The 27,856-nt window shown below is 37.6% G+C and overlaps 1 protein-coding gene and 4 long non-coding RNA genes across 11 annotated transcripts; all 5 read right to left on the bottom strand.

Annotated features, from left to right (window-relative positions):
• Positions 1–3,656: 3,656 nt before the first annotated feature.
• Positions 3,657–6,609, bottom strand: LOC140178857 (uncharacterized). 2 transcript variants are annotated; one of them, XR_011871828.1, is made up of 3 exons: positions 6,487–6,609; positions 6,260–6,374; positions 3,657–3,844 (listed from the first exon to the last, which is right to left on the bottom strand). It is a non-coding gene; the product is annotated as an uncharacterized lncRNA (long non-coding RNA). The 2 variants fall into 2 exon arrangements; XR_011871827.1 differs by lacking the exon at positions 3,657–3,844 and having other exon boundaries at positions 6,022–6,374.
• A 1,805-nt stretch (positions 6,610–8,414) lies between these two features.
• Positions 8,415–15,304, bottom strand: LOC140178301 (uncharacterized). 6 transcript variants are annotated; one of them, XR_011870976.1, is made up of 4 exons: positions 14,373–15,304; positions 10,405–10,459; positions 10,188–10,316; positions 8,415–8,712 (listed from the first exon to the last, which is right to left on the bottom strand). XR_011870976.1 is itself a non-coding variant. In XM_072214205.1 (3 exons), exons 1-2 carry the CDS (start codon positions 15,298–15,300, stop codon positions 10,449–10,451), a joined length of 939 nt encoding a protein of 312 aa, XP_072070306.1. In that variant the 5' UTR covers positions 15,301–15,304; the 3' UTR covers positions 9,707–10,316; positions 10,405–10,448. The 6 variants fall into 6 exon arrangements, 2 of the variants coding, with proteins under 2 accessions (XP_072070305.1, XP_072070306.1); XR_011870978.1 differs by lacking the exon at positions 14,373–15,304 and adding an exon at positions 10,551–10,698; XR_011870975.1 differs by lacking the exon at positions 8,415–8,712 and adding an exon at positions 9,707–9,903 and having other exon boundaries at positions 9,938–10,316.
• A 14-nt stretch (positions 15,305–15,318) lies between these two features.
• On the bottom strand, positions 15,319–18,238 carry LOC140178302 (uncharacterized). Its single transcript, XR_011870979.1, has 4 exons — positions 18,070–18,238; positions 17,924–17,978; positions 17,707–17,835; positions 15,319–15,505 (listed from the first exon to the last, which is right to left on the bottom strand). It is a non-coding gene; the product is annotated as an uncharacterized lncRNA (long non-coding RNA).
• Positions 15,934–17,700, bottom strand: LOC140178303 (uncharacterized). Its single transcript, XR_011870980.1, has 2 exons — positions 17,457–17,700; positions 15,934–17,422 (listed from the first exon to the last, which is right to left on the bottom strand). It is a non-coding gene; the product is annotated as an uncharacterized lncRNA (long non-coding RNA).
• A 3,241-nt stretch (positions 18,239–21,479) lies between the features above and the next one.
• Positions 21,480–24,430, bottom strand: LOC140178858 (uncharacterized). Its single transcript, XR_011871829.1, has 3 exons — positions 24,309–24,430; positions 24,082–24,196; positions 21,480–21,667 (listed from the first exon to the last, which is right to left on the bottom strand). It is a non-coding gene; the product is annotated as an uncharacterized lncRNA (long non-coding RNA).
• Positions 24,431–27,856: the final 3,426 nt, after the last annotated feature.

A 27,856-nucleotide genomic window follows, 5' to 3' on the forward strand; every position in this document is an offset into this window, starting at 1 on the left:
CTATTTTAGTTGAAATATCAAGAAAAGGATGATTCATGCTTTTGAAATGAATTATTAAAGAAGGAATTGTGATTTAGTCTTGCTTCTTAAGAAAGGCATTGTATCTTTTTCAAGAGAAAGTTATTTAGATGAAACTTATGTTTTAAAGTTGTTTTAAATGTGACAAGGGCAATGCCTTTGAATTTGACTTGAGGGTTTCAATTAGAGGAGTTTCAATAATGTTGAAAGAACCTAAATGTCTATTGACAAGTTTCATTTTGAAATGTTTTGAGAAGGGTTTTAAGTACTCTTTGAACTCTGAATTCTTGCAAGACTAAAACAATTTTGAACAGTTGAAACGTTCTAGAATTTATCATGGGGGTTGAAGTTGGTTTTGCCTAAGTAAAGGAAACGGCTTGAAATGATTACGTGACTCGGTTTGGCTTAGATCCTATTTTATTACTCAAATCAGAAAGCCAAGGTTTTAATGATTTTAAATGAATTTGGCGAAATGAGTTATGCTATTCTCCCCTAAGGACTTGGGACCTTGCCGAGAAACTTTGTTATAAAATTCCATTTTTGGATGGATGATTTTTGAATGTTTCAAAATGAATCTTTAACTTTCCATGGTTATGGAAGTTTTGAAAAGAGGATGCCGAGAGTGGCATGATTTTAAAAGGAGAATTTACCTTGAGTAAAAGTAGCTTATGAGCCTGAGATGATTTGAGAAATGAGATCTTTAAAGCCAAGGCTGAAAAGAGTTGGAACTCGATTTCAGAGTGAAATGATTTGGGAAAAAGTGATTTATGGCTTAAATGCTGATTTTATGAATTGATGATGTTGAATGTGGAAGTGCTATTTTGTTGTGAGCCGGAATGGTTGTGTATGATTATAAATATTGGTTGGTTCTGGATTGAACCGTGAGCCGGAATGGCTGTGTATGATATGAATATTGGCTGGTTCTGGACTGAACCGTGAGCCGGATGGCTGAGATGGATGTTGATCCATGGATGAGATTGAATGCATGTATATGCTGAATCATTGATAAATGTGAATGTTGCACTTCCACTATCAGAGATAAGAGTTTCCCTGGGAGAAAGCAGTGGCTAGCCATCACGTGCTCCAGGTTGAGACTCGAAGCTCTTTTGACCCTATGTCGTCAGGGTGGCTGGGCACTGTGAAAGCCCCGGATGAGCTCACCCCCATAAATATTCACCAGTGAGGGTGATGGATATGGATCATAATTATGATCAAGTTTATATTGAGTATAACTCGAGTTGGGGAGATACGACAGAGGGACAGTCTAATGGTTAGTTATCAGGACTTGTCGGGTTGGCTCTATAACCGACAGATGATATCATCAGCCACTAGAGACAGGCATGCATCATATGCATCTATGTGACATTGTTTGTGTGTGCATATTGTACTTGGTTTGCCCATGTGATTACTTGAGATTAATTGCTACTTGTTCTATTTGCTGTAACTGTTTGTTTGCGCTTGAACTTCCTATCTGTGTTTGCAATTGGGACTCTTTGGATCGTGGTGATTGGTTGTTGGTTGGATTGTTTGGGCCTAGGACCGTGGTTGAATTGAGATGGACCGATGGTTGGTTTCGATTTTGTGGTTATGGTTTGGAAATGTGTGAAAGGCTAATTTGGTTCAGCATAGATAAACCTTTTGAAATGCTTTTGAATATTGTTTTAAATGAACAATTTTCTCTTTCAGAAAAGGATTTCAGATTTTTCTTTTGTTGTAAACCTTTATTTTTGAAAAGGGGCATAAGACAGTTATTAATCACTGGTACGGTTTATCTTCACGTATCCTATTACAGTAATTTCCAAAAACCCTCTACTGAGAACCCTTTCGAGGATGATGTTCTCACCCCCTACATTTTTCCCCTTTCAGGATATGGGCGCAGAAGCCACGAAAAGTTTATTTAGTTGTTGAAATGCTCTGTCTTGCTTTAGATTATTACTTGTTGTACCTCGCCTTTATCTTGATATATTCTGTAAGAGGGATATGAATTGTATTGGTTAATGCTTGTAATGTTATATATATATATATATATATATATATATATATATATATATATATATTTGGATGTACTCTTTGTGAGTCTTTATAAGTTGTATGGTATCTATGGATGTACGTTATCGAAAAAAAGTATTTTTGGAGCGGCTTTGCGGTTTAAAGTTTTAAACAGGCTCATATTTTAGTATTAAATAGTATAACTGTCGTCGTAATGTCCGAGCTATCAGAGTTGCGCCGCCGAAAGCGTGAGCTTTGGTAGTTAGGGTATTACAAAATGCATTTTTATTTTAATTTTATCCTTAATATTTAGTTTTAATTTTACCTTTAGAGTTTTAATATGTTTCAATTGTACCATTAGGGTGAACAATATTAATTATAACTAATCAATTATATTATCTGATTTGACCAAAATTAAATAAATATTAAATTATTTAATAAATAATAAATAAAAAATAAAATAAATGAATTTAATTTAAATTATTCTCTTATTATTTTCTATATCTAGGAATCAGAATGTGCTTTTATGTATTTTGTTAATAGTTCTTAAAGAAGTTACTATTTTATTTACTAATATTTTAAATTTTTTATAATATTTTCATAAAACTTAATTAATAAGTTTTTCTTCATAATATTTTTCTTGAATTTTTTAACAAAAATATATCTTAATTTTTGTCTTTCATCTTTTATATTAATTGATTATACTAATTTTTTTACAATGTATTTTTATCAACTACATACATTATTTTTCTCTCTTTTTTACTTTTTTTAATTATTTTATTACCTTATTTTTAATTATTTATTTTACTTTCACTCCTCATATTTTTATTGTATTTCACTTCATCTTAATTTTAATTTCATAGTTAACTTTCAATTATATAAAATTCAATAGTTTCTTTCAAAACATGCTCATATATATTATCTATTATATATAATCATTAGGATAAAAAAATAAATATAAATTGAATATATAATTTAATTTTAATTTAAACTAAAACTAAATGAATTTAAAAAAAAATAGCAACCAATTTTATTTTTAATTTCTTTATAATTTATTTAAAGATAAAAATCTCTCTATAACCACTAACATCGCCGATAACAAAATTATAAGTCTTTATAAAATAAAAAATATTTATAAAATAAATAACATATATAATTTTAAAGTTATTAATCATAGACTATGGACAAATTTTTTTAGAAAAAATCTTATGGATCAACATGTAATTTTTTTCTAAAATTTTTCAGACTTCTCAACTTTTAATTTGTCTATACATTACTTCTCAAAATATTATGATTTCACAAGTTATAATATGTGGGATAAATCACCATTATAAGCCATTTGCAAACTAATTTTACGTATATCCCCCAAAATAAAAAAGGCTACGTACATGTCTCAATTTACATATTTATATAAATCAAATTTATGAAGTTCGAATTACGTGTTTCTGTAGTAAATCTGTAACACCCTAACTACCAAAGCTCACGCTTCCGGCTGCGCGACTCTTATAGTTCGGATATTACGACGACTTTTATATTATTTAATACTAAAATATGAGCCTGTTTAAAACTTTAAATCGCAATACCGCTCCCAAAAATACTTTCGTTCGATAACGTACATCCATACATACCATACAACTTACAACAACTCATAAAGAGTACATCCATATATATACATAAATATATATAAATAACTTTACAAGCATTAACCAATACAATTCCTATCCCTCTTACAGATTATATCAAGATAAAGGCGAGGGTACAATAAACCATAACTAAAACAATACAGAGCATCACAACAACAATTAAATAAGCTCTTCGTAACTTCTACGCCCATATCCTGAAAGGGGGAAAAATGTAGGGGGGTGAGAACATCATCCTCGAAAGGGTTCTCAGTAGAGGGTTTTTGGGAATTACTGTAATAGGATACATGAGATAACCGCACCAGTGATTAATAAATGTCTTATGCCTCTTTTCAAAAACAACAGTTTTCAATAAGGTAAAGTCGGAAATCTTTTCTGAAAGAGGAACCGTTCAATTCTCAAAAACGCTAAAAGCCTTTCAAAAAGGTTTATCTATGCTGAACCAAAATAGCCTTTCATATTTTTTTCCAAATTAGAAACACAAAACCGAAACCAACCATCGGTCCATCTCAATCCAACCACGGCCCTAGGCCCAAACAATCCAACCATCAACCAAATCACCACAATCCAACAGAGTCCCAATTGCAAACACAGACAGGAAGTTCAAGCACAAACAAACAGTTACAGCAAGTAGAACAATTAGCAGTTAATCACAAAGGCAAACCAAGTACAATATGCACACCCAAACAATGTCACATAGATGCATATGATGCATGCCTGTCCCTAGTGGCTGATGATATCATCTGTCGGTTATATAGCCAACCCGACACGTCCTGGTAGCTAACCATGGACAGAAACACCCCTCGCGGAGCAAGTAGGTTTGAGCTACAACCCCATTGCTACTACCCGCTCAACTCGGAGCCAGTGGAACAACCACTACTGCGGCTACTACCCAGGCGGGTGTTTAACAGCTCAACCTGGAGCGAGTGGAATCACCACTACTACCGCTACTACCCAGGCGTCACAATCTCTGACCTGGAGCAAGTGGGACGAACCACAACCCTTGCTACTGCCCAGGCATTTCAAGCATATATTCATTCAGTCCCAACCATGGATCAACATCCATCTCAGCCATCCGGCTTAAATTCATAATTCATAGTCAGCCATACGGCCCATAACTCATTCGACAATCAGCCATAAATCAATATCATACACAGCCATTCCGGCTCACGGTTCAATCCAAAACCAGCCAATATTCATAATCATACATAGCCATTCCGGCCCATAACAAAACAGCACTTCCACACTCAACATCATCAAATTCATAAAACCGGCATTTAAGCCATAAATCACTTTTCTCAAGTCATTTCACTTTGAAATCAAATTTCAACTCTTTTCAGCCTTGGCTTTAAAGATCTCATTTCTCAAATCATCTCAGGCTCACAAGCCACTTTTACTCAAGGTGAGTTCCCTCTTTAAAATAAAGCCACTCTCGGCATTCTCTTTCAGAAACTTCCAAAACTATGGCAAGTTAAGGATTTATTTCAAAGTATCCAAAATCACTCACCCAGCGGTGGAATTTCATAACAAAAGTTTTTCGGCAGAGTCCCAAGTCTTTAGGGGAAGGTCAACTTGCATCAATTCCTTAAAATTCATTGAAACTCTTAAAATCATAGATTCTCGGTTCAAGTAAATAAAATTGAATTTATTATGAAACCGAACCATACAAAATCACAAGTTCCAACCCGGTCCAAAAATCAACTCATTTGAAACGGAACCGGTTCATTTGAATCAAACCGCTTTCAGATTTCTTTTTGGAACCCATTTTTCCAACTCTTCCAAAATGCCTCAAACTTGATTACTCAATCAAAAGTCTAGGTTCCTTTAAAAATCACTAAAAACTCCTTTTTATATTGAAATCAATATTAGAGCATCATTATTTCCTTCAGTGATTCAAACGGTAAAAATAGTTCAGTTCTAAATAAGCCGAACTCAACGTATAAGGTTCATCAAATAAATTAAGTTGGAAAGCATAAATATCCTCTTAATAAATCAAATAATACAATTTCTCAAATCCAAACCTTTTAAATAACCTTTCAAACAAAACTAAGATTTTATAAAAATTTCGGCAGCACCTCCCCTAAAACTTGGACTTTTGCCACCCGGTTCGGGTCCCAACTAAACCGTTCCTCATTCCTTTTCAACAACACGAAATCAGAAATCAATTCAAATCAAGCTAAATCCAACAATCGCCTCAGTGGCGTATCTCAAGGATACTATTTCAAAATCAACTCAATATCAATCGATTTAACTCATTTCCAAAGCTTTAAAGAATCGATTCAGCAATAAATCATTTGTCCGAAACCAAGTCAATTAAAGTAAACCAGGCTGAATTCAAAAGTGTTCTATCTTTCACATCATCTAAATAATTGACTCAATTCAAACCAATCCTCAACGGATTAAACTCATTTCAAATCTTTAAAGAATCAACTTCCAAAGATTACATTTCACAAAGCCGCACAACAATTCAGCCAAACAAACATTCATAATCATTCGATACAATCAAATTATACATAAGGCCGATACAATCACCAAATACACATTTTCTCACAACAGTATCCATATGTAATAATTCCAACACATAAAGCATAGTTTTTGGAAAGCGCCCCTACCTCAAAACGCAATTCCATAATCCAAACGCCTCATCAAGTCCATTTCCGCCTCAACCCGAACTGACGGCAACCAAAACCTCAGCTCCCAGCCACTTTCGCAATAACCATCGCAACACTATTCGCAACATATAATAATCAGGACTCAACCCCACGTTGTCAAAACTCATATTCTTTAACCGAACAACACAGAATACTAACGCGTGGCTTTCCGAAACATAAATACTTACCGAAACTAAGAAAGGACGGCTGAAACGAAACAGCGGCGTTCCCTGGGCCGGCTCGGCAACAGCCCGGCAGCCACCTCAAGCGGCAGCGGCGACAAATTCTGATCACGACATCTGAAACCAACACGTAGCAACTATAGTATTCCCGGAATTCAAAAAGGACAGAAACCACAATTAAAACCCTTACCGACAACCATTTCCGGCGACAGCAGCAGGGTCTCAAGCGGCAGAGGCTCAGCCCGGAGCTCCGACGGAGATCCCGAAAGTCACAGGACCATCCCCAGCAGTCAGAATCACAGAGATGCAGCTCCCTTATCCGGCAGCGACACTGGCGGCGACCTGAGCCCTTTTCTGATGGCGACAGCGACAACCGGCGTCCTCAGTGACGATGGAGGCACGGCGGCGGCGCTCCTCCTCCGACACGGCTTGACGGCGACCCCGTGACAGCTGACCGCGGCGGGTCTGGCAGCACAAGCGGAGATTGGGCAGAGCGACTTCCCACCTTCGCAGTCCTCTCTTTCTCACCTCAGTCCTGATTCGCAGCAGAGGTGGCCTCTCGAACAGCGGCGGCGGTCTTCCCAGCGACAGTGGCGGTGCGACAGTCCCGAGCAACGCGGCGGCAGCAAGCTTCGATCACGGCAAGGGACGGCGCCGTTCTCCTTCTCCATTTTCGTGCAGCTCACTTCCTCAAGGCTCGCCTCGATCTCTCTCTCTCCTCCCTCTGTCCTTCGCGCGATTCTGGAGGCAGCGTCACGGGTCGGCGGCGACGAGGGCTGGACGCGATCTAAGCACGGCGCCGAGATGACCGACGACCGCGCGGCTCATCCCCTCCCCGGATTGCAACTCTGCTCCATCTCTCCCTTTCTGCTTCTATTGTTTTCCATTCATGGAAAGAGAGATAGAAAACTGTGTTGTGGCTAGGATAGGGCTGCGCAGCTGCTGGGTTGTGGGGGAAGCTGTGCGTGTGTGTGTCTGCTTGGGAAAGAGAGGTTGCAGCTGCTGAGGGGAAGAAGAAAGGTGGCGGCTGCTGGGTATAGGATTAGGGTTTCATTTTTGAAACTTAGGGTTAGGGTTACTTTTGTAATTTCAAATAAAAGTAGGGGTAATATAGTAATTAGGAACAAATTTTAACCCAACAAAATTAGTGTATAAAAATACTATTTGCTCATCAATTTTATAAATTATTTTTCATAAAATGCCCAAATCAAAATAATTAGAAATAATATAATTAAACCCTTTATTTTCCAAAGTAACAGTATTAATATTTAAAATATTAATTATTTAATCCGAATAATATAAAAATCCTTATTATTTCACAACTACCAACTTTATAATATAATTATAGAAAATAATCCAATAATTATCAAATTGGATAATAAATCATAACTTGTCTCAAGTTTAATAAATCAAAACTTGCCTTAATTATCCTTAATAAAACAATCTCTGAAATTAAGGCTATAAATAACTATATGATTTGAGACTTGATCATAATAAGACTTTTCAAAGTTCTGGGTCTTACATTCTACCCACCTTATAAAAATTTTCGCCCTCGAAAATTGATACAAAATGAAAGAAATCCCATAACTGTTCACCCTTGAACACATTTAAGGAAGAAGCAAAAATATCTCAAAATATAATCATATATACGATTTTCAAATACTTTGATTGTCATATGCATAAGGGTGCAAAGGTAGGAGTGTGATTGCAAAGCAAATGTAACACCCTACCACACAAAGCTTTACGCTTAAGTCGTAAAACAGAGGTGATGTGGTATTACGACCTCTAAAATAAAATAAGTACATATAATAGCAGAAGAGTTATAATATGCTAGGAGCCTTGAAGAAAAGGGGGAAATAAAAATCGCACAATAAGGGCGCAACGCTCAAGGAACGAGTTAACTTACGTGCTAAGAAAACCATAACTATCAAACATAAGCTAACAGAAGTGGGAATAGAGTGCCAAAGATACAAAATATCAAGCTCCTAACTCAGCCTGCGAAGTCAAGACTGGCCGGAGAATATTTACACATATATATACATACATATCCAAAACCCAAAAGTACATATACACAATCCTGCCTCTCCATAAACCTCTAAGAGGATAAAAAAGAATAAGTCATGCGGAGAGAAAACTAAGTACATATATATACATCATAGCATAACAAAATATCCCAGTAACCACTCCGCTTCAAGAGTCCAGACGCCTAACGAGATGCCTCTCGACCTGCATCTGAAAAATAACAACATAGTATGGAATGAGAACCGGAGGTTCTCAGTATGGTAAATGTGCCACACACATAATATATAAGGTCCTGGGAATGCCAGAGGCAATCCTAAAACGCCGACACTCAGATTATAGAGCTTAAAGTATTAAACAGAAGCCATAAAAGGTGGTTTCCTAAAAATATTTAATCCTAACTTAACTTAACCTTAAATCTAAGTCCTATACTGCCATTCCTCCATACCTCCAACTCCATCATGCATTTTCACGGACAAATAGACAGATAAAGGCAAACACAAGAAGGTTACAACTACTGCAGGTAACAAATACACATTTAGCATGGAAAATACAGATAGGCACACCCAATTAGAGCACAAGCAAGTAATTCAAGTAATATGCATATGATGCATGCCTGTCCTATGGCTGATGAGGCTCATCTGTCGGTTATCCAGCCAACCCGACAAGTCTGAATTGTCCTTAGACTGTCCCCCGACGTGCATCCCCAAAAGTCTATGCATAGATTTTTCTCAAATAATCAATATTGCTCAATGGGGGTAACATTCCCGGGAATTTATATAGTGCCCGGTCACACTTACGTCGTAGGGTCAACAGAGTATCGAGTTTTCAACCTGGTACACGTGGTGGCAAGCCACGGCACTTAATCCAGGGAATCTCGTATCTCAGATTATTCAAATTCATAAGCCATATAAATAATTCAATTAAAATTCATCAACATCCACATCATTCTCAATCACATCTCATTCATCATTATATGTCAATCATATTCAATCATTATCCTTCATTATCACACCTCTCATTCCGTCCATCAATAGTTCCAATTCAAAACATAATTCATTCTTTTCCAAATGAACTAAACTTAAAACATGCTCATTTTCTTAATAACTCAAAATCAAACCATATAACCTTTAAATCTAAATCTTTTTAAATAATCATATAAACAAAATCTCTAATTTTTATAAAATTTCGGCAGCATTTCCTCTAAAACTCGGACTTTGCCACCCTGTTTGGGTCCAAACCTGTATTCTTTTCAATTCAACATACCCTTTCTCATCATCATAACAACCACCACAATAAATCTACCTCAAATCAACAATTAAACTCATACAATATTCAAATCCAACAACCAAAATTCAACTAAGGATCATAGTTCACAAATCCTAGGCTTTTAACACAAAATACCTCATTATCACAACAACCTCCACAATAGTTATACCTCAAATCAATAATTCACCAAATCATTAGTTAATCAACAATAACATTCAACCATAATTCTCTCCAAATTAACATAACAACATTCACCATCCAAAATTAAAAACTAATTATCCAATAAACTTCAACCAAATATATTCATCGACAAATTACTAAATATTAAATATACACCTGCATTCCAACTTATCCTATGGTCATCTAGCCTAAGTTTTCACAGAACATTATATATTAAATGTAAGAAACCTAAACCATACCTTAGCCGATTTCCACGTAACGACCAAAGCTATTTATTCAAAACCAAAACAGCCCCTCAAAACTCAACTAATCCGCTTCCTCCAAGTTCCAGTATTCACAATTTCAAGCTCCAATTATTTATTTTCAACCTAATACACATTCATAATACATATATACCCAATTTAATACTCAAAGCTCAAATTTAATGAAATTAAAATAGAATTATCGTATCCTCACCTTACCCAAGCTTCACATAAGCAAGAGTGAACGTTTCTCTCAAGCTAATTGGATCCTAAAACATCAGAAATCAAAGAAATTCAACATTCCCACTTAAAATTCGAAAATTGGGAGAAAAGAGGGCTGAGAGTGATTAAACAAGTTACCAGTGAAATTGTTCCGGTAGAAATGTAGAGCTCGACGCGGTGGACGCGTGGCCGCAAACGGTGCGGCGATTGGAGCTCGGACGGAGAAGTTACGGGGATCGAAAATTTACCGTAAAGTTACGGAAGCTTTCTCCCCTCCCTGGAAGTGTTTCACGCTGCTGCATCCAAATGAGGGAGAGAAAGGGGTTCAGCTTCATTTTAATGAGTTGGTCCGGTTGGACCGACGGCCCGGTTTGGATCCGGTTCAATCGGTTCGGTCCGTTTGGTCTAATTTTTGGACCAATTTCTTCGAAATTAGTGTCAAAATTCTCATTTCGATGAGCTCTACCCTATTTTGATATAATATTCGCATTTCTAATCCTCCTTATTAAAAAATAATTTATTAACTAATTATTTACTAATTTAACCGGGGTTTACATCCTACCCACCTAATAAAGAATTTTGCCCTCAAAATTCAAATATAGTTACCTGAAAAGAGATGTGGATAGTCCTTTCGCATATCTGATTCGAGTTCCCAGGTATGTTCCTCGATACCAGCTCGTCTCCAAGCTACTTTTACCAATGATACTTCCCTTCCTCGTAATCGTTTAACACTGGTGTCATCAATCCTCACCGGAATTACTGGGAGTGTTAGATCTTCTCTCACTTGGATTGGTTCTGGTTCTAGAACATGACTTGCGTCAGGATTATACTTCCGAAGCTGTGACACATGGGACACATCGTGCAAATTCGAAAGATACGGCGGTAAGGCAATTCTATAAGCCACTGGCCCAATTCTCTTCAGGATCTCAAACGGTCCAATATAACGGGGATTCAGTTTCTTAGTCTTAATAGCTCTTCCCACTCCAGTGGTTGGTGTAACTTTCAAAAAGACATGTTCTCCTTCTTCGAACTCCAAAGGCTTTCGCCTCTGGTCAGCATAGCTCTTTTGGCGGCTTTGGGATATAAGCATTCGACTACGAATCTTCTTTATCTGCTCAGTCGTTTTGGCTATCATCTCAGGCCCTAATAAACTCCTTTCTCCAGTTTCATACCAACACAATGGAGATTGACATTTCCTGCCATACAGAGCCTCATATGGAGCCATTCCGATGCTCGCATGATAGCTATTATTATAAGCAAACTCTACTAATGGCATATACCGGTCCCAGCTCGCCGGTTGGTCCAAAACACAAGCTCTTAGCATATCTTCCAAGGTCTGAATAGTTCTTTCTGACTGACCATCTGTCTGAGGGTGATACGCAGTACTCAAGCTTAACTGAGTCCCAAATGCACGCTGAAAAGCTCCCCAGAACCTTGATGTGAAACGAGGATCTCTGTCAGATATGATAGTAGAAGGCACACCATGCAACCTGACAATCTCTTTGATATACATTCGAGCCAATTCCTCCATTGTGCAACTTATTTGGATAGGAAGAAAGTGAGCTGATTTTGTCAGTCGATCCACAACCACCCAAATAGCGTCACAACCAGATCGGGTTCTAGGCAAACCTATCACAAAATCCATTGCGATACTCTCCCATTTCCATTGTGGAATCTCCAAAGGCTGAAGGGTCCCTGATGGTCTCTGATGCTCAATCTTAACCTTCTGACACGTTAAACATTTAGATACATGCAATGCCACATCATTCTTCATACCTGGCCACCAGAACATCGCTTTCAGATCCTGATACATTTTAGTGCTCCCTGGGTGAATTGAAAACCCGCTCTTATGAGCTTCCTTCAAGATACTTTGTCGCAGGTCTCCAACATCAGGCACAATAATCCGGTTCTTGAACCTCCATAAACCATCCTGACCTTCTGACACTCTCCACTATTTTCCCTGTTCAACTGCTGGTAATACCTTATGTAACGCTTCACTATCTCGATGAGCCTTCAGAAGTTCTGATTTAAAATCACTTGAAATCTGCAACTGACTCAAACACAGGATTCCAGATTCTTCTCTAATTCCCAAATTCAAACCTTGAAATGCCTTTAGTAATTCTTCTTCCCGTAGCATCATCCAAGCTGCATATAAAGATTTTCGACTCAAAGCGTCCGCCACAACGTTCGCTTTTCCTGGATGATAATTCAATTCAAAATCATAGTCTTTTAGAAGCTCCATCCATCTCCTCTGACGCATATTTAATTCTTTCTGCTCAAAAAGATACTTCAAACTCTTATGGTCTGAGAAAACTTGAAACTTAACACCATAGAGATAGTGCCTCCAAATCTTTAAAGCAAACACAACAGCAGCAAGCTCCAAATCATGTGTCGGATAGTTCATTTCATGCGGCCTTAATTGCCGTGAGGCGTATGCTACAACATTCTGGTGCTGCATCAGAACACACCCCAACCCTTTCAGAGATGCATCACAATACACTTCAAACGGTTCACTTGGTTCAGGTAATACCAATACAGGTGCAGTAGTCAACTTGTGCTTCAATGCCTGGAAACTCTCTTCACATTCCGGAGTCCAGATAAAAGGTGTGTCCTTCCTAGTCAACTTAGTTAAAGGTAAGGCGAGCTGTGAAAATCCTTTAATGAATCTGCGATAATACCCCACCAAACCTAAGAAACTCCTGATCTCTGTCACTGAAGTTGGTCGCTCCCAATTCATCACTGCTTCCACCTTAGCAGGATCCACAGCTATCCCCTGCTTACTCACCACGTGGCCAAGAAACTTCACTTCACTCTTCCAGAACTCACATTTAGATAACTTAGCATATAACTTCCTATCTCTCAGAATTTGAAGCACAATCCGCAAGTGATCAGCATGTTCCTCTTCAGTCTTAGAATAAACAAGAATGTCATCAATGAAGACAATAACAAACTTGTCCAGATACGGTCGAAAAATCCTATTCATATAATCCATAAATACTGCCGGGGCATTAGTTAACCCGAAAGACATCACTGTATACTCATAATGACCATAACGGGTTCTGAAAGCAGTTTTCGGAATATCCTCGTCTCTAACCCTTATCTGATGATATCCGGATCGCAAATCAATCTTAGAAAATACACCGGCACCCTGTAACTGATCCATTAGATCATCGATTCTAGGCAACAGATATTTATTCTTCACAGTGATCTTATTCAATTGCCGATAATCGACACACAGCCGCATACTCCCATCCTTCTTCTTTACCAGTAACACTGGCGCTCCCCACGGAGAAACACTTGGTCGGATAAAATGCTTACCCAACAGATCTTCCAGCTGAGCTTTCAGTTCAGCCATTTCTAAAGGTGACATCCTATAAGGAGTAATTGAAATCGGACCGGCTCCAGGCACCAACTCAATTTCGAATTCAACTTCCCGATTAGGCGGAAATTCATTAATATCATCCGGAAACACATCTGAAAATTCACATACAACAGGAATCTGCTCTAAACTCTGATCATCACCTGATACTCCCGCAGTTAATAACATAATACCCTGACATTCGGTTCCAGAACAGTTTACTATCATAGAATTCAAATAGTAACTATTCACCACAACCGGTGCTTCTGACCCTTCCGGCATAAACTGTACTGACTTTTTAGAACAATCAAGTAAAACATGATTCTTGGATAACCAATCCAATCCCAAAATGAGATCAAGACCAGTCATAGGCAAACAAATCAAATCATGCACAAATTCACGCTGTTGCACTCGAAAAGGAACTTGTGGACATTCTATCCTAGTCACCATAGCTTCATGAGTAGCATTATATACTTTCAAATCATAACCTAGAACCACCATTCTCAATCCTAATTCATGGGCCTTTTCAAATGCAATAAATGAATGACTTGCTCCTGAATCAAATAAAGCATTTAAGATTTTACCAGCCATTTCACAATTACCTCTAATCAGTGTCTCAGATCCCTCAGCACCAATGGTAGAAGTGGTGTATACTCTCCCCGGCTGCTGCACCCTACCAGTCTCATACTTCTTCTTCTCAGGGCAATTACTGGCTATATGCCCGGGCTGTCCACAGGAATAGCACACTCCAAGTCCTAGTCTGCACGGAACTCCAGGATGATACTTTCCGCACTTCTGACAATTCAGATCTTGCTGTGGCTGCTTCCCAAACCTTTTTCCTTGACTAGCATTGGTATTCGGCCTTCTGTAATTACCTTGACCCTGAGTCTGCTGCGAAACAAAACCTCCACGTTTGAAATTCCTACCTCTCGGAGCAAAGTTCCTCCCTGAAGGCCTCTGAAAAGGCATCCTCAAACTCCCTTTCTCTGCTGCCGCCTTCCTCACACAATCCTCAGCCACCCTACTCTTATTCACCAATTCAGAAAATACCCTGATCTCCATTGGGGCAACGAAGCTCAGAATATTGCTCCGAAGACCTCCCTCATATTTAATACACTTCCATTCAGCAAAATCTTCAGGCGCACCTTGACAGATACGAGAAAAGCGACATAACTCCTCAAATTTGCTAGTATACTCAGCAATAGTCATCTGTCCCTGCTTTAACTGCATTAATTCAAGTTCCTTGGCATTTCTGGCTGAATTAGGAAAATATTTCTTATAGAACTCTGTCCGGAAAACCTCCCAAGGAATCGCAGCACCATCAGGCTGCAGGATACGTCGTGTTCCCTGCCACCAATACTGAGCTTCACCTTGCAACTGATAAGTTCCAAATTCAACCCATTGCTCTTCAGGAACCTGTTGTGCCTGTAATGCCCTTTCCATAGCCTGAATCCAATTATCTGCATCAGTGGGATTTGAGGTTCCCCTAAAAGTCGGAGGGCGAACTTTCAGAAATGTAGCAAGTGTCATAGGACCGTCTCTATCATTATTGTTCCCATGATTACCCTGATTTATCTGATTACCCAGTGCCTCAGCTGTTGCCTGCATAGCTGCAGCCATATTTCCCAAGGCAGCCATAAAGTCTACTGGATCAGTCCCTGTGGGTACAGGAGTAACGGTGCCTGTCCTACCTCTACCTCGCCCGCGACCGCGTCCGCGAGTCGACATCTGGTCCCTATACACACCAAACAAGTGATATTAAGTTGATCAGTCTCAATATCGCAGGTCTAATGCTTTAAGTTCCAAATGCATGCTCACAAACTTTTATGCCATATATATCAATCAGATATCCTAATAGCACATAAACACAGATACAGAGAATGCACAGAAGCACAATCAGTCCGTCTTTCAGGCTCTATAGGAACGAACTGCTCTGATACCATTAATGTAACACCCTACCACACAAAGCTTTACGCTTAAGTCGTAAAACAGAGGTGATGTGGTATTACGACCTCTAAAATAAAATAAGTACATATAATAGCAGAAGAGTTATAATATGCTAGGAGCCTTGAAGAAAAGGGGGAAATAAAAATCGCACAATAAAGGCGCAACGCTCAAGGAACGAGTTAACTTACGTGCTAAGAAAACCATAACTATCAAACATAAGCTAACAGAAGTGGGAATAGAGTGCCAAAGATACAAAATATCAAGCTCCTAACTCAGCCTGCGAAGTCAAGACTGGCCGGAGAATATTTACACATATATATACATACATATCCAAAACCCAAAAGTACATATACACAATCCTGCCTCTCCATAAACCTCTAAGAGGATCAAAAAGAATAAGTCATGCGGAGAGAAAACTAAGTACATATATATACATCATAGCATAACAAAATATCCCAGTAACCACTCCGCTTCAAGAGTCCAGACGCCTAACGAGATGCCTCTCGACCTGCATCTGAAAAATAACAACATAGTATGGAATGAGAACCGGAGGTTCTCAGTATGGTAAAGGTGCCACACACATAATATATAAGGTCCTGGGAATGCCAGAGGCAATCCTAAAACGCCGACACTCAGATTATAGAGCTTAAAGTATTAAACAGAAGCCATAAAAGGTGGTTTCCTAAAAATATTTAATCCTAACTTAACTTAACCTTAAATCTAAGTCCTATACTGCCATTCCTCCATACCTCCAACTCCATCATGCATTTTCACGGACAAATAGACAGATAAAGGCAAACACAAGAAGGTTACAACTACTGCAGGTAACAAATACACATTTAGCATGGAAAATACAGATAGGCACACCCAATTAGAGCACAAGCAAGTAATTCAAGTAATATGCATATGATGCATGCCTGTCCTATGGCTGATGAGGCTCATCTGTCGGTTATCCAGCCAACCCGACAAGTCTGAATTGTCCTTAGACTGTCCCCCGACGTGCATCCCCAAGAGTCTATGCATAGATTTTTCTCAAATAATCAATATTGCTCAATGGGGGTAACATTCCCGGGAATTTATATAGTGCCCGGTCACACTTACGTCGTAGGGTCAACAGAGTATCGAGTTTTCAACCTGGTACACGTGGTGGCAAGCCATGGCACTTAATCCAGGGAATCTCGTATCTCAGATTATTCAAATTCATAAGCCATATAAATAATTCAATTAAAATTCATCAACATCCACATCATTCTCAATCACATCTCATTCATCATTATATGTCAATCATATTCAATCATTATCCTTCATTATCACACCTCTCATTCCGTCCATCAATAGTTCCAATTTAAAACATAATTCATTCTTTTCCAAATGAACTAAACTTAAAACATGCTCATTTTCTTAATAACTCAAAATCAAACCATATAACCTTTAAATCTAAATCTTTTTAAATAATCATATAAACAAAATCTCTAATTTTTATAAAATTTCGGCAGCATCTCCTCTAAAACTCGGACTTTGCCACCCTGTTTGGGTCCAAACCTGTATTCTTTTCAATTCAACATACCCTTTCTCATCATCATAACAACCACCACAATAAATCTACCTCAAATCAACAATTAAACTCATACAATATTCAAATCCAACAACCAAAATTCAACTAAGGATCATAGTTCACAAATCCTAGGCTTTTAACACAAAATACCTCATTATCACAACAACCTCCACAATAGTTATACCTCAAATCAATAATTCACCAAATCATTAGTTAATCAACAATAACATTCAACCATAATTCTCTCCAAATTAACATAACAACATTCACCATCCAAAATTAAAAACTAATTATCCAATAAACTTCAACCAAATATATTCATCGACAAATTACTAAATATTAAATATACACCTGCATTCCAACTTATCCTATGGTCATCTAGCCTAAGTTTTCACAGAACATTATATATTAAATGTAAGAAACCTAAACCATACCTTAGCCGATTTCCACGTAACGACCAAAGCTATTTATTCAAAACCAAAACAGCCCCTCAAAACTCAACTAATCCGCTTCCTCCAAGTTCCAGTATTCACAATTTCAAGCTCCAATTATTTATTTTCAACCTAATACACATTCATAATACATATATACCCAATTTAATACTCAAAGCTCAAATTTAATGAAATTAAAATAGAATTATCGTATCCTCACCTTACCCAAGCTTCACATAAGCAAGAGTGAACGTTTCTCTCAAGCTAATTGGATCCTAAAACATCAGAAATCAAAGAAATTCAACATTCCCACTTAAAATTCAAAAATTGGGAGAAAAGAGGGCTGAGAGTGATTAAACAAGTTACCAGTGAAATTGTTCCGGTAGAAATGTAGAGCTCGACGCGGTGGACGCGTGGCCGCAAACGGTGCGGCGATTGGAGCTCGGACGGAGAAGTTACGGGGATCGGAAATTTACCGTAAAGTTACGGAAGCTTTCTCCCCTCCCTGGAAGTGTTTCACGCTGCTGCATCCAAATGAGGGAGAGAAAGGGGTTCAGCTTCATTTTAATGAGTTGGTCCGGTTGGACCGACGGCCCGGTTTGGATCCGGTTCAACCGGTTCGGTCCGTTTGGTCTAATTTTTGGACCGATTTCTTCGAAATTAGTGTCAAAATTCTCGTTTCGATGAGCTCTACCCTATTTTGATATAATATTCGCATTTCTAATCCTTCTTATTAAAAAATAATTTATTAACTAATTATCTACTAATTTAACCGGGGTTTACAGCAAACGTTATAAGATAGGCTCAATGCACAAGGTCATATGATCTTAAAGCTTTACAAAACTTGAGGTGCCAAAATAGGGTGCAAATCAAGATAGGCGTTCACAAAGCAAAGTGGTAATTAGTGTGGTAAAAGGCTGCAAGGCATGTTGGTATTTAAACAGCGGCATAACGTTCGCTGACAATCCTCGTCCCCACTTCAAAACTTCAATTTCCCAACTCCACCAATCATTTTACAACCTCATAGCCAATCATAGGCCTAACAACCGCAACCCGTTCGCAAGGGACAAAACACCCACAACTCATAACATTGTACACCTACCGCTTCAACTTCCGTATACATATCACCTCTTAAAGAACTAACGTATCGCGTACTACGTCTACAAGTCGCACGTGATATCAAAACAATTCTCGAGTCTACTCAGAAGAATACGAGGTCTTAAAAAAAGAGACAAATGCCAAGGACAATACTCAGATTTGAAGGAATATATCCAATTCCAGATGAACAACGATGCTCAAGCAATGAAGTTTGCTAGAAATAAATCAATTGACAACTTCAAAGATAACCCTTGGATCAAAGAAGTTCAATAGGATCAACAAGAAGAAAACCAGCGCATTAGCTTGAAACAAACTCAAACTGAGTCGATGAAGTATGAGGTTTACAGAAGCGAATATTTCAAACCCAAGGCAAAGCTCACAGAACTCAAGAGCACGATTAAAATACTTCTGAATGCTTTGTTCATAAAAGAATCGAAAACTTGCGGAAAAATCATTTCGCAGTCTGAAAGAAAGTCAAGTAATAAACATTCTTCAAGAGAGTGACAAAAGCATAAACGTGACTTTGCTATAATACAACTTCATGTTGAAACAGATCATGTAGAATTTTAAAAACAAGGTGCACACAAGTTTGGCTAAAAGTTAAAATATTTCCTCAAATATTTTAGAAAGATAATTAGGTGCACAACGTAACCAAAAGCAGTTCATAAAAACTTGGAAGTGATCAAATGCTTGTTCAAAAATTTCCAAGGTTCATATTCAAACAAGCGTGTATAACATTCATAGCAAGAGTGAAAGAGGGAGTTAAACTCTCTTTAGAAAAAAAATTCTGAGGTAGAAATTTGCTTACAATTTGGTAAAGGAAATAAGTGGTGCGTTACAAACGAACCGGTTTCCACTAAACAAGGAAACTTTCCAAAACTTCATTTAAAATAGTGCATCCCAACTTTAAATTAACTTCGTCAAAATTGAACCATGGTTTCAATCTAAATCAAGTAACAGAAAATAAATTCCGTTTAAAACTTCTTACAAGAGAATTCAAAACTTCTTTAAAAATTCAAAACAAGACTCCAAAAGTATACTTGAAATCACCATTTCAAAAGGATATTCAAGGATATTAGGATATACTTGAAAAGGAGTCAAGCCATACAAGAAAGAATCTTAAATCAAAGTAGTTCAAACAAGATCCACTAGGCATGAAGCATCAAACAAGCTTTCAATTGATTCAAAAGAATACGAAAGTCATAGGAAAATACAACCCAATCATTAGTAATTTCCCAAGGATAAATCTTTGACTAAAAACTCTTGTAAAGATAATGAGAGATTAAACGATGCACTGTTTTGAAACAAATCAAACTGACTCATATAAGAATGAGGTTCACCAGAGAAGAAAAACCAAGGTCAATGGTAATGTTCACAAGATGTAAAAGATTAGTTGAAAACAAAGCCAAGCACGACACCTATGGAGATGGAAGGCTTAAGAGAAACTTTAGTCCGTTCATAAGGAGAAAGCTATGAGTCCAACATTTTCAAAAGAACAGCAATGGCATAAACCATATAGCATGCTAAATCAAACTCAATTCAAAATAAGTTAAGTAACGCTTATCAAACGAAACCCAACCGGAATAAAAGTCAAAAATTCTTTCTTTTCAAAATTTTGAAAAAAATATCCAAATACATAATCAAATGAAGATGTGCATTGGACTATAGTAAAATCACTAGGAAGTCAATTGTAATTTAAAGTAAATGCAGTTCCATAAACCAGTAAAAATACGAACGGGGCCTTAGAATTAAATAGTTATTAAACTGTATAAGGAATTTTCAAAGTTCCACATATATATAAGTGTATATATAATCAACAGCAATTTTTTATAAAAATCTCAAAATTGGCTGTAATCACTGTCAAATAAGAGAAAACTGAATCAACAATTTCTCTAATAATGGACTCAGAATCCGGAGTAAAAATGCACAGTGCAGTAGGACAAGTTCAAAGTCATGTCAAAGGATACATGAATCAAGAAGAACTCAAACAGAGAAAGATAGATACAACAAGGAGTTCAACTAAGCATATGCACTTAAGATCAAACAAGAATGCATATGAATAGAGGAATAGAGTTGAAAAGTCAAACTATTTTTCAAGGATTAGCAAACAAGAACTTCAAGTTAGGACATGAAAGAATAGGTCGACTCGAACAAAATCCAAAACACACAACTGAATAGCCTCGAGAAATAGTTTCCAACGTTCCCCAAAACCCACGATTCGCTTTACTCAAAACTAGTACGTCATCTATGATAACCCATCAGTGCTTTCATATACATAATTCAATAGTATTAAGCCGGCCAAACTTAATCCCTAGAATTATGCAATGCAAGACTAACGGCGTTAATCAATAGATCGTCATGTGCAAAAAGCTCTAATTCTTGTCATTCGACAACACCTATTCCATGACAAACACTCAGAGTATGCAATTGAAGCATAGTCGGTCTATTCCTCAGGCTCTACAGGAAGGACTGCTCTGATACCATAATGTAACACCCTAACTACCAAAGCTCACGCTTCCGGCTGCGCGACTCTGATAGTTTGGATATTACGACGACTTTTATATTATTTAATACTAAAATATGAGCCTGTTTAAAACTTTAAATCGCAATACCGCTCCCAAAAATACTTTCGTTCGATAACGTACATCCATACATACCATACAACTTACAACAACTCATAAAGAGTACATCCATATATATACATAAATATATATAAATAACTTTACAAGCATTAACCAATACAATTCCTATCCCTCTTACAGATTATATCAAGATAAAGGCGAGGGTACAATAAACCATAACTAAAACAATACAGAGCATCACAACAACAATTAAATAAGCTCTTCGTAACTTCTGCGCCCATATCCTGAAAGGGGAAAAATGTAGGGGGGTGAGAACATCATCCTCGAAAGGGTTCTCAGTAGAGGGTTTTTGGGAATTACTGTAATAGGATACATGAGATAACCGCACCAGTGATTAATAAATGTCTTATGCCTCTTTTCAAAAATAACAGTTTTCAATAAGGTAAAGTCGGAAATCTTTTCTGAAAGAGGAACCGTTCAATTCTCAAAAACGCTAAAAGCCTTTCAAAAAGGTTTATCTATGCTGAACCAAAATAGCCTTTCATATTTTTTTCCAAATTAGAAACACAAAACCGAAACCAACCATCGGTCCATCTCAATCCAACCACGGCCCTAGGCCCAAACAATCCAACCATCAACCAAATCACCACAATCCAACAGAGTCCCAATTGCAAACACAGACAGGAAGTTCAAGCACAAACAAACAGTTACAGCAAGTAGAACAATTAGCAGTTAATCACAAAGGCAAACCAAGTACAATATGCACACCCAAACAATGTCACATAGATGCATATGATGCATGCCTGTCCCTAGTGGCTGATGATATCATCTGTCGGTTATATAGCCAACCCGACACGTCCTGGTAGCTAACCATGGACAGAAACACCCCTCGCGGAGCAAGTAGGTTTGAGCTACAACCCCATTGCTACTACCCGCTCAACTCGGAGCCAGTGGAACAACCACTACTGCGGCTACTACCCAGGCGGGTGTTTAACAGCTCAACCTGGAGCGAGTGGAATCACCACTACTACCGCTACTACCCAGGCGTCACAATCTCTGACCTGGAGCAAGTGGGACGAACCACAACCCTTGCTACTGCCCAGGCATTTCAAGCATATATTCATTCAGTCCCAATTATGGATCAACATCCATCTCAGCCATCCGGCTTAAATTCATAATTCATAGTCAGCCATACGGCCCATAACTCATTCGACAATCAGCCATAAATCAATATCATACACAGCCATTCCGGCTCACGGTTCAATCCAAAACCAGCCAATATTCATAATCATACATAGCCATTCCGGCCCATAACAAAACAGCACTTCCACACTCAACATCATCAAATTCATAAAACCGGCATTTAAGCCATAAATCACTTTTCTCAAGTCATTTCACTTTGAAATCAAATTTCAACTCTTTTCAGCCTTGGCTTTAAAGATCTCATTTCTCAAATCATCTCAGGCTCACAAGCCACTTTTACTCAAGGTGAGTTCCCTCTTTAAAATAAAGCCACTCTCGGCATTCTCTTTCAGAAACTTCCAAAACCATGGCAAGTTAAGGATTTATTTCAAAGTATCCAAAATCACTCACCCAGCGGTGGAATTTCATAACAAAAGTTTTTCGGCAGAGTCCCAAGTCTTTAGGGGAAGGTCAACTTGCATCAATTCCTTAAAATTCATTGAAACTCTTAAAATCATAGATTCTCGGTTCAAGTAAATAAAATTGAATTTATTATGAAACCGAACCATACAAAATCACAAGTTCCAACCCGGTCCAAAAATCAACTCATTTGAAACGGAACCGGTTCATTTGAATCAAACCGCTTTCAGATTTCTTTTTGGAACCCATTTTTCCAACTCTTCCAAAATGCCTCAAACTTGATTACTCAATCAAAAGTCTAGGTTCCTTTAAAAATCACTAAAAACTCCTTTTTATATTGAAATCAATATTAGAGCATCATTATTTCCTTCAGTGATTCAAACGGTAAAAATAGTTCAGTTCTAAATAAGCCGAACTCAACGTATAAGGTTCATCAAATAAATTAAGTTGGAAAGCATAAATATCCTCTTAATAAATCAAATAATACAATTTCTCAAATCCAAACCTTTTAAATAACCTTTCAAACAAAACTAAGATTTTATAAAAATTTCGGCAGCACCTCCCCTAAAACTTGGACTTTTGCCACCCGGTTCGGGTCCCAACTAAACCGTTCCTCATTCCTTTTCAACAACACGAAATTAGAAATCAATTCAAATCAAGCTAAATCCAACAATCGCCTCAGTGGCGTATCTCAAGGATACTATTTCAAAATCAACTCAATATCAATCGATTTAACTCATTTCCAAAGCTTTAAAGAATCGATTCAGTAATAAATCATTTGTCCGAAACCAAGTCAATTAAAGTAAACCAGGCTGAATTCAAAAGTGTTCTATCTTTCACATCATCTAAATAATTGACTCAATTCAAACCAATCCTCAACGGATTAAACTCATTTCAAATCTTTAAAGAATCAACTTCCAAAGATTACATTTCACAAAGCCGCACAACAATTCAGCCAAACAAACATTCATAATCATTCGATACAATCAAATTATACATAAGGCCGATACAATCACCAAATACACATTTTCTCATAGCAGTATCCATATGTAATAATTCCAACACATAAAGCATAGTTTTTGGAAAGCGCCCCTACCTCAAAACGCAATTCCATAATCCAAACGCCTCATCAAGTCCATTTCCGCCTCAACCCGAACTGACGGCAACCAAAACCTCAGCTCCCAGCCACTTTCGCAATAACCATCGCAACACTATTCGCAACATATAATAATCAGGACTCAACCCCACGTTGTCAAAACTCATATTCTTTAACCGAACACCACAGAATACTAACGCGTGGCTTTCCGAAACATAAATACTTACCGAAACTAAGAAAGGACGGCTGAACCGAAACAGCGACGTTCCCTGGGCCGGCTCGGCAACAGCCCGGCAGCCACCTCAAGCGGCAGCGGCGACAAATTCTGATCACGACATCTGAAACCAACACGTAGCGACTATAGTATTCCCGGAATTTAAAAAGGACAGAAACCACAATTAAAACCCTTACCGACAACCTTTTCCGGCGACAGCAGCAGGGTCTCAAGCGGCAGAGGCTCAGCCCGGAGCTCCGGCGGAGATCCCGGAAGTCACAGGACCATCCTCAGCAGTCAGAATCACAGAGATGCAGCTCCCTTATCCGGCAGCGACACCGGCGGCGACCTGAGCCCTTTTCTGATGGCGACAGCGACAACCGGCGTCCTCAGTGACGATGGAGGCACGGCGGCGGCGCTCCTCCTCCGACACGGCTTGACGGCGACCCTGTGACAGCTGACCGCGGCGGGTCTGGCAGCACAGGCGGAGATTGGGCAGAGCGACTTCCCACCTTCGCAGTCCTCTCTTTCTCACCTTAGTCCTGATTCGCAGCAGAGGTGGCCTCTCGGACAGCGGCGGCGGTCTTCCCAGCGACAGTGGCGGTGCGACAGTCCCGAGCAACGCGGCGGCAGCAAGCTTCGATCACGGCAAGGGACGGTGCCGTTCTCCTTCTCCATTTTCGCGCAGCTCACTTCCTCAAGGCTCGCCTCGATCTCTCTCTCTCCTCCCTCTGTCCTTCGCGCGATTCTGGAGGCAGCGTCACGGGTCGGCGGCGACGAGGGCTGGACGCGATCTAAGCACGGCGCCGAGATGACCGACGACCGCGCGGCTCATCCCCTCCCCGGATCGCAACTCTGCTCCATCTCTCCCTTTCTGCTTCTATTGTTTTCCATTCATGGAAAGAGAGATAGAAAACTGTGTTGTGGCTAGGATAGGGCTGCGCAGCTGCTGGGTTGTGGGGGAAGCTGTGCGTGTGTGTGTCTGCTTGGAAAAGAGAGGTTGCAGCTGCTGAGGGGAAGAAGAAAGGTGGTGGCTGCTGGGTATAGGATTAGGGTTTCATTTTTGAAACTTAGGGTTAGGGTTACTTTTGTAATTTCAAATAAAAGTAGGGGTAATATAGTAATTAGGAACAAATTTTAACCCAACAAAATTAGTGTATAAAAATACTATTTGCTCATCAATTTTATAAATTATTTTTCATAAAATGCCCAAATCAAAATAATTAGAAATAATATAATTAAACCCTTTATTTTCCAAAGTAACAGTATTAATATTTAAAATATTAATTATTTAATCCGAATAATATAAAAATCCTTATTATTTCACAACTACCAACTTTATAATATAATTATAGAAAATAATCCAATAATTATCAAATTGGATAATAAATCATAACTTGTCTCAAGTTCAATAAATCAAAACTTGCCTTAATTATCCTTAATAAAATAATCTCTGAAATTAAGGCTATAAATAACTATATGATTTGAGACTTGATCATAATAAGACTTTTCAAAGTTCTGGGTCTTACAAAATCAAATCTATAAGATTCAAATTACTTAGATGCTATCTATGCTACTAAATCGAATGAAGGAGATTCGATTTACAATGAGTTGGATTGCTACTAAGTGAGTATAAATCGAACCTTATTGCTTCGATTTAGCATGGACCATATAAATCAAAATTTATAGATTCAATTTAGTAGGGGATGACATAATTCGAATTCTTTGAATTCAATTTACTTTCGAATCATAATGGCAAGTAATTTGAATCCTATAGATTCGATTTACTACATATTACCCTAATTCGAATTCATTAAATTTAATTTATATAGAAATGTAAATGGAGACAACTAGGTAACGTTTTTGGATTTGGGTGATTCAGGTAATTTTGGGGTGGCTTTGGTTTATCAACGTAAATTAACCTACTATGTGATATTAGTTATTGTTATATATATGAAAATGTTACTTATTTATGTATTGTTTGGGTTAGAAGAATTTGTAGAAAAATAAAATGTTGGAGAAAAAAATGGATAAAAAAATCAAATTTTTATTGTTTGGATCAACAAAAAAATTGAATGAAAAATATAAAAGTGTATGTGGAGCTCATGTAAATGTTTTCTCTTCAAAATTACAAAAAAAAAAAAAATTGATGCAGAAGTACAAATATGGGTAAAAATATAGAGTTACCATTTGAATTATAATTTATATATAATATATAAAAATATTAATATAATTTTACTCTATTATAATTTTTTCTCTTCTTACTTTTCATTCTATCCAAGCAAAAGAATTTTTTTTTTTATTTTTTTTCATTCATTTTTTCTTCATCTAAACAACACACAAAAAAATATAATTTTCTTTTCATTTTCTTTCCTCTTATTTTTTTTCTTTCCATTTTCTTTCTTCTTATTTTCCATCTTATATCCAAACAATAGTTTAATGTTTATCCATTTATCTTTTATTAATATTGTTATAATAAGGATACATATGTGACTTTATAAAAATGATATAACCTAAACTTTGATTATCTAAAAATTTATTGAGTTGCTAGAATAGCTCCACGTCACGAACCAATGAATGCTAACAATAGGGATGATCACAAAAACAACTAAAGCGGGTATTTACAGGGATTACTCGCGTTTTGGGTTAGATGTGGACTCGTGAAATCCTCACGACCTGCCATACGAAAATGGATGGGGACTAGGGGTGGCAAACGGGTTGAAACCCGTCGGGCTAACCTGCATAACCCGCCAAAAAAGCAGGTTGGGTTGGAAATTTAAGACCGCCAAACTTAAAAAGCCCGCCTACCCCCGTACCGCCTAATCCATGAGCTTTGGCGGGGCGGGGCGGGGCAAACTTTTCTGCAGGGTCAAACTTTTATTTTGTCAGAGCTATTTTTTTACAAATTTCTAGGATGTTATTGATCTACAAGAGGATGAAGATGATCATTGAAGATGTTCTAAGTTATATTTTGGATTATGTTTTATATTTGATTGATTATAAACTTGAAGATGTTTAATTATATATTTTTGATAATATTTGTTTTACTTTAGACAATGTTGGTTTTATTATTTTGTTTCAAAAAATTTGGTTTATAATTATGTTTATTACATATTTATAATTATAAAGATTTTAATGTGTGTGAATTTAAAAATTATAATTTTTTTATATTTTTAGAAATTATAAATTTATTAAAATTATTGTGAAATCATATATATTGTTTAATATTTAATGGTTTATAAAAAAAAAAAGAGGAGATCCCGCCAGTCTACCATTAGGCGGAACAGGGGAAAAATTCAGGACCGCCTTATTAGGCGGGGCGGGGAGGGCCAGCCCACCAGATGCCAGACTTTTGGTGAGATAGGGCGGGCTTTTTCGTTTGCCACCCCTAATGAGGACACGGACATAAGTACCCGCCCATGGAACCTATTAAATATACGCGAATATAAAATTATTAATTTATCCTAATTTATATATACATAAATCCATTCCTTGAATTTAGTAACCCTACTTTCTGTCCCCAATTCGAAATTTTCCTTCTTCTTCCGGACTCATTCTCAG

This window comes from Arachis hypogaea, chromosome 14 (genome assembly GCF_003086295.3).
Source record: "Arachis hypogaea cultivar Tifrunner chromosome 14, arahy.Tifrunner.gnm2.J5K5, whole genome shotgun sequence".
NCBI classification, from domain to species: Eukaryota; Viridiplantae; Streptophyta; class Magnoliopsida; order Fabales; family Fabaceae; genus Arachis; species Arachis hypogaea.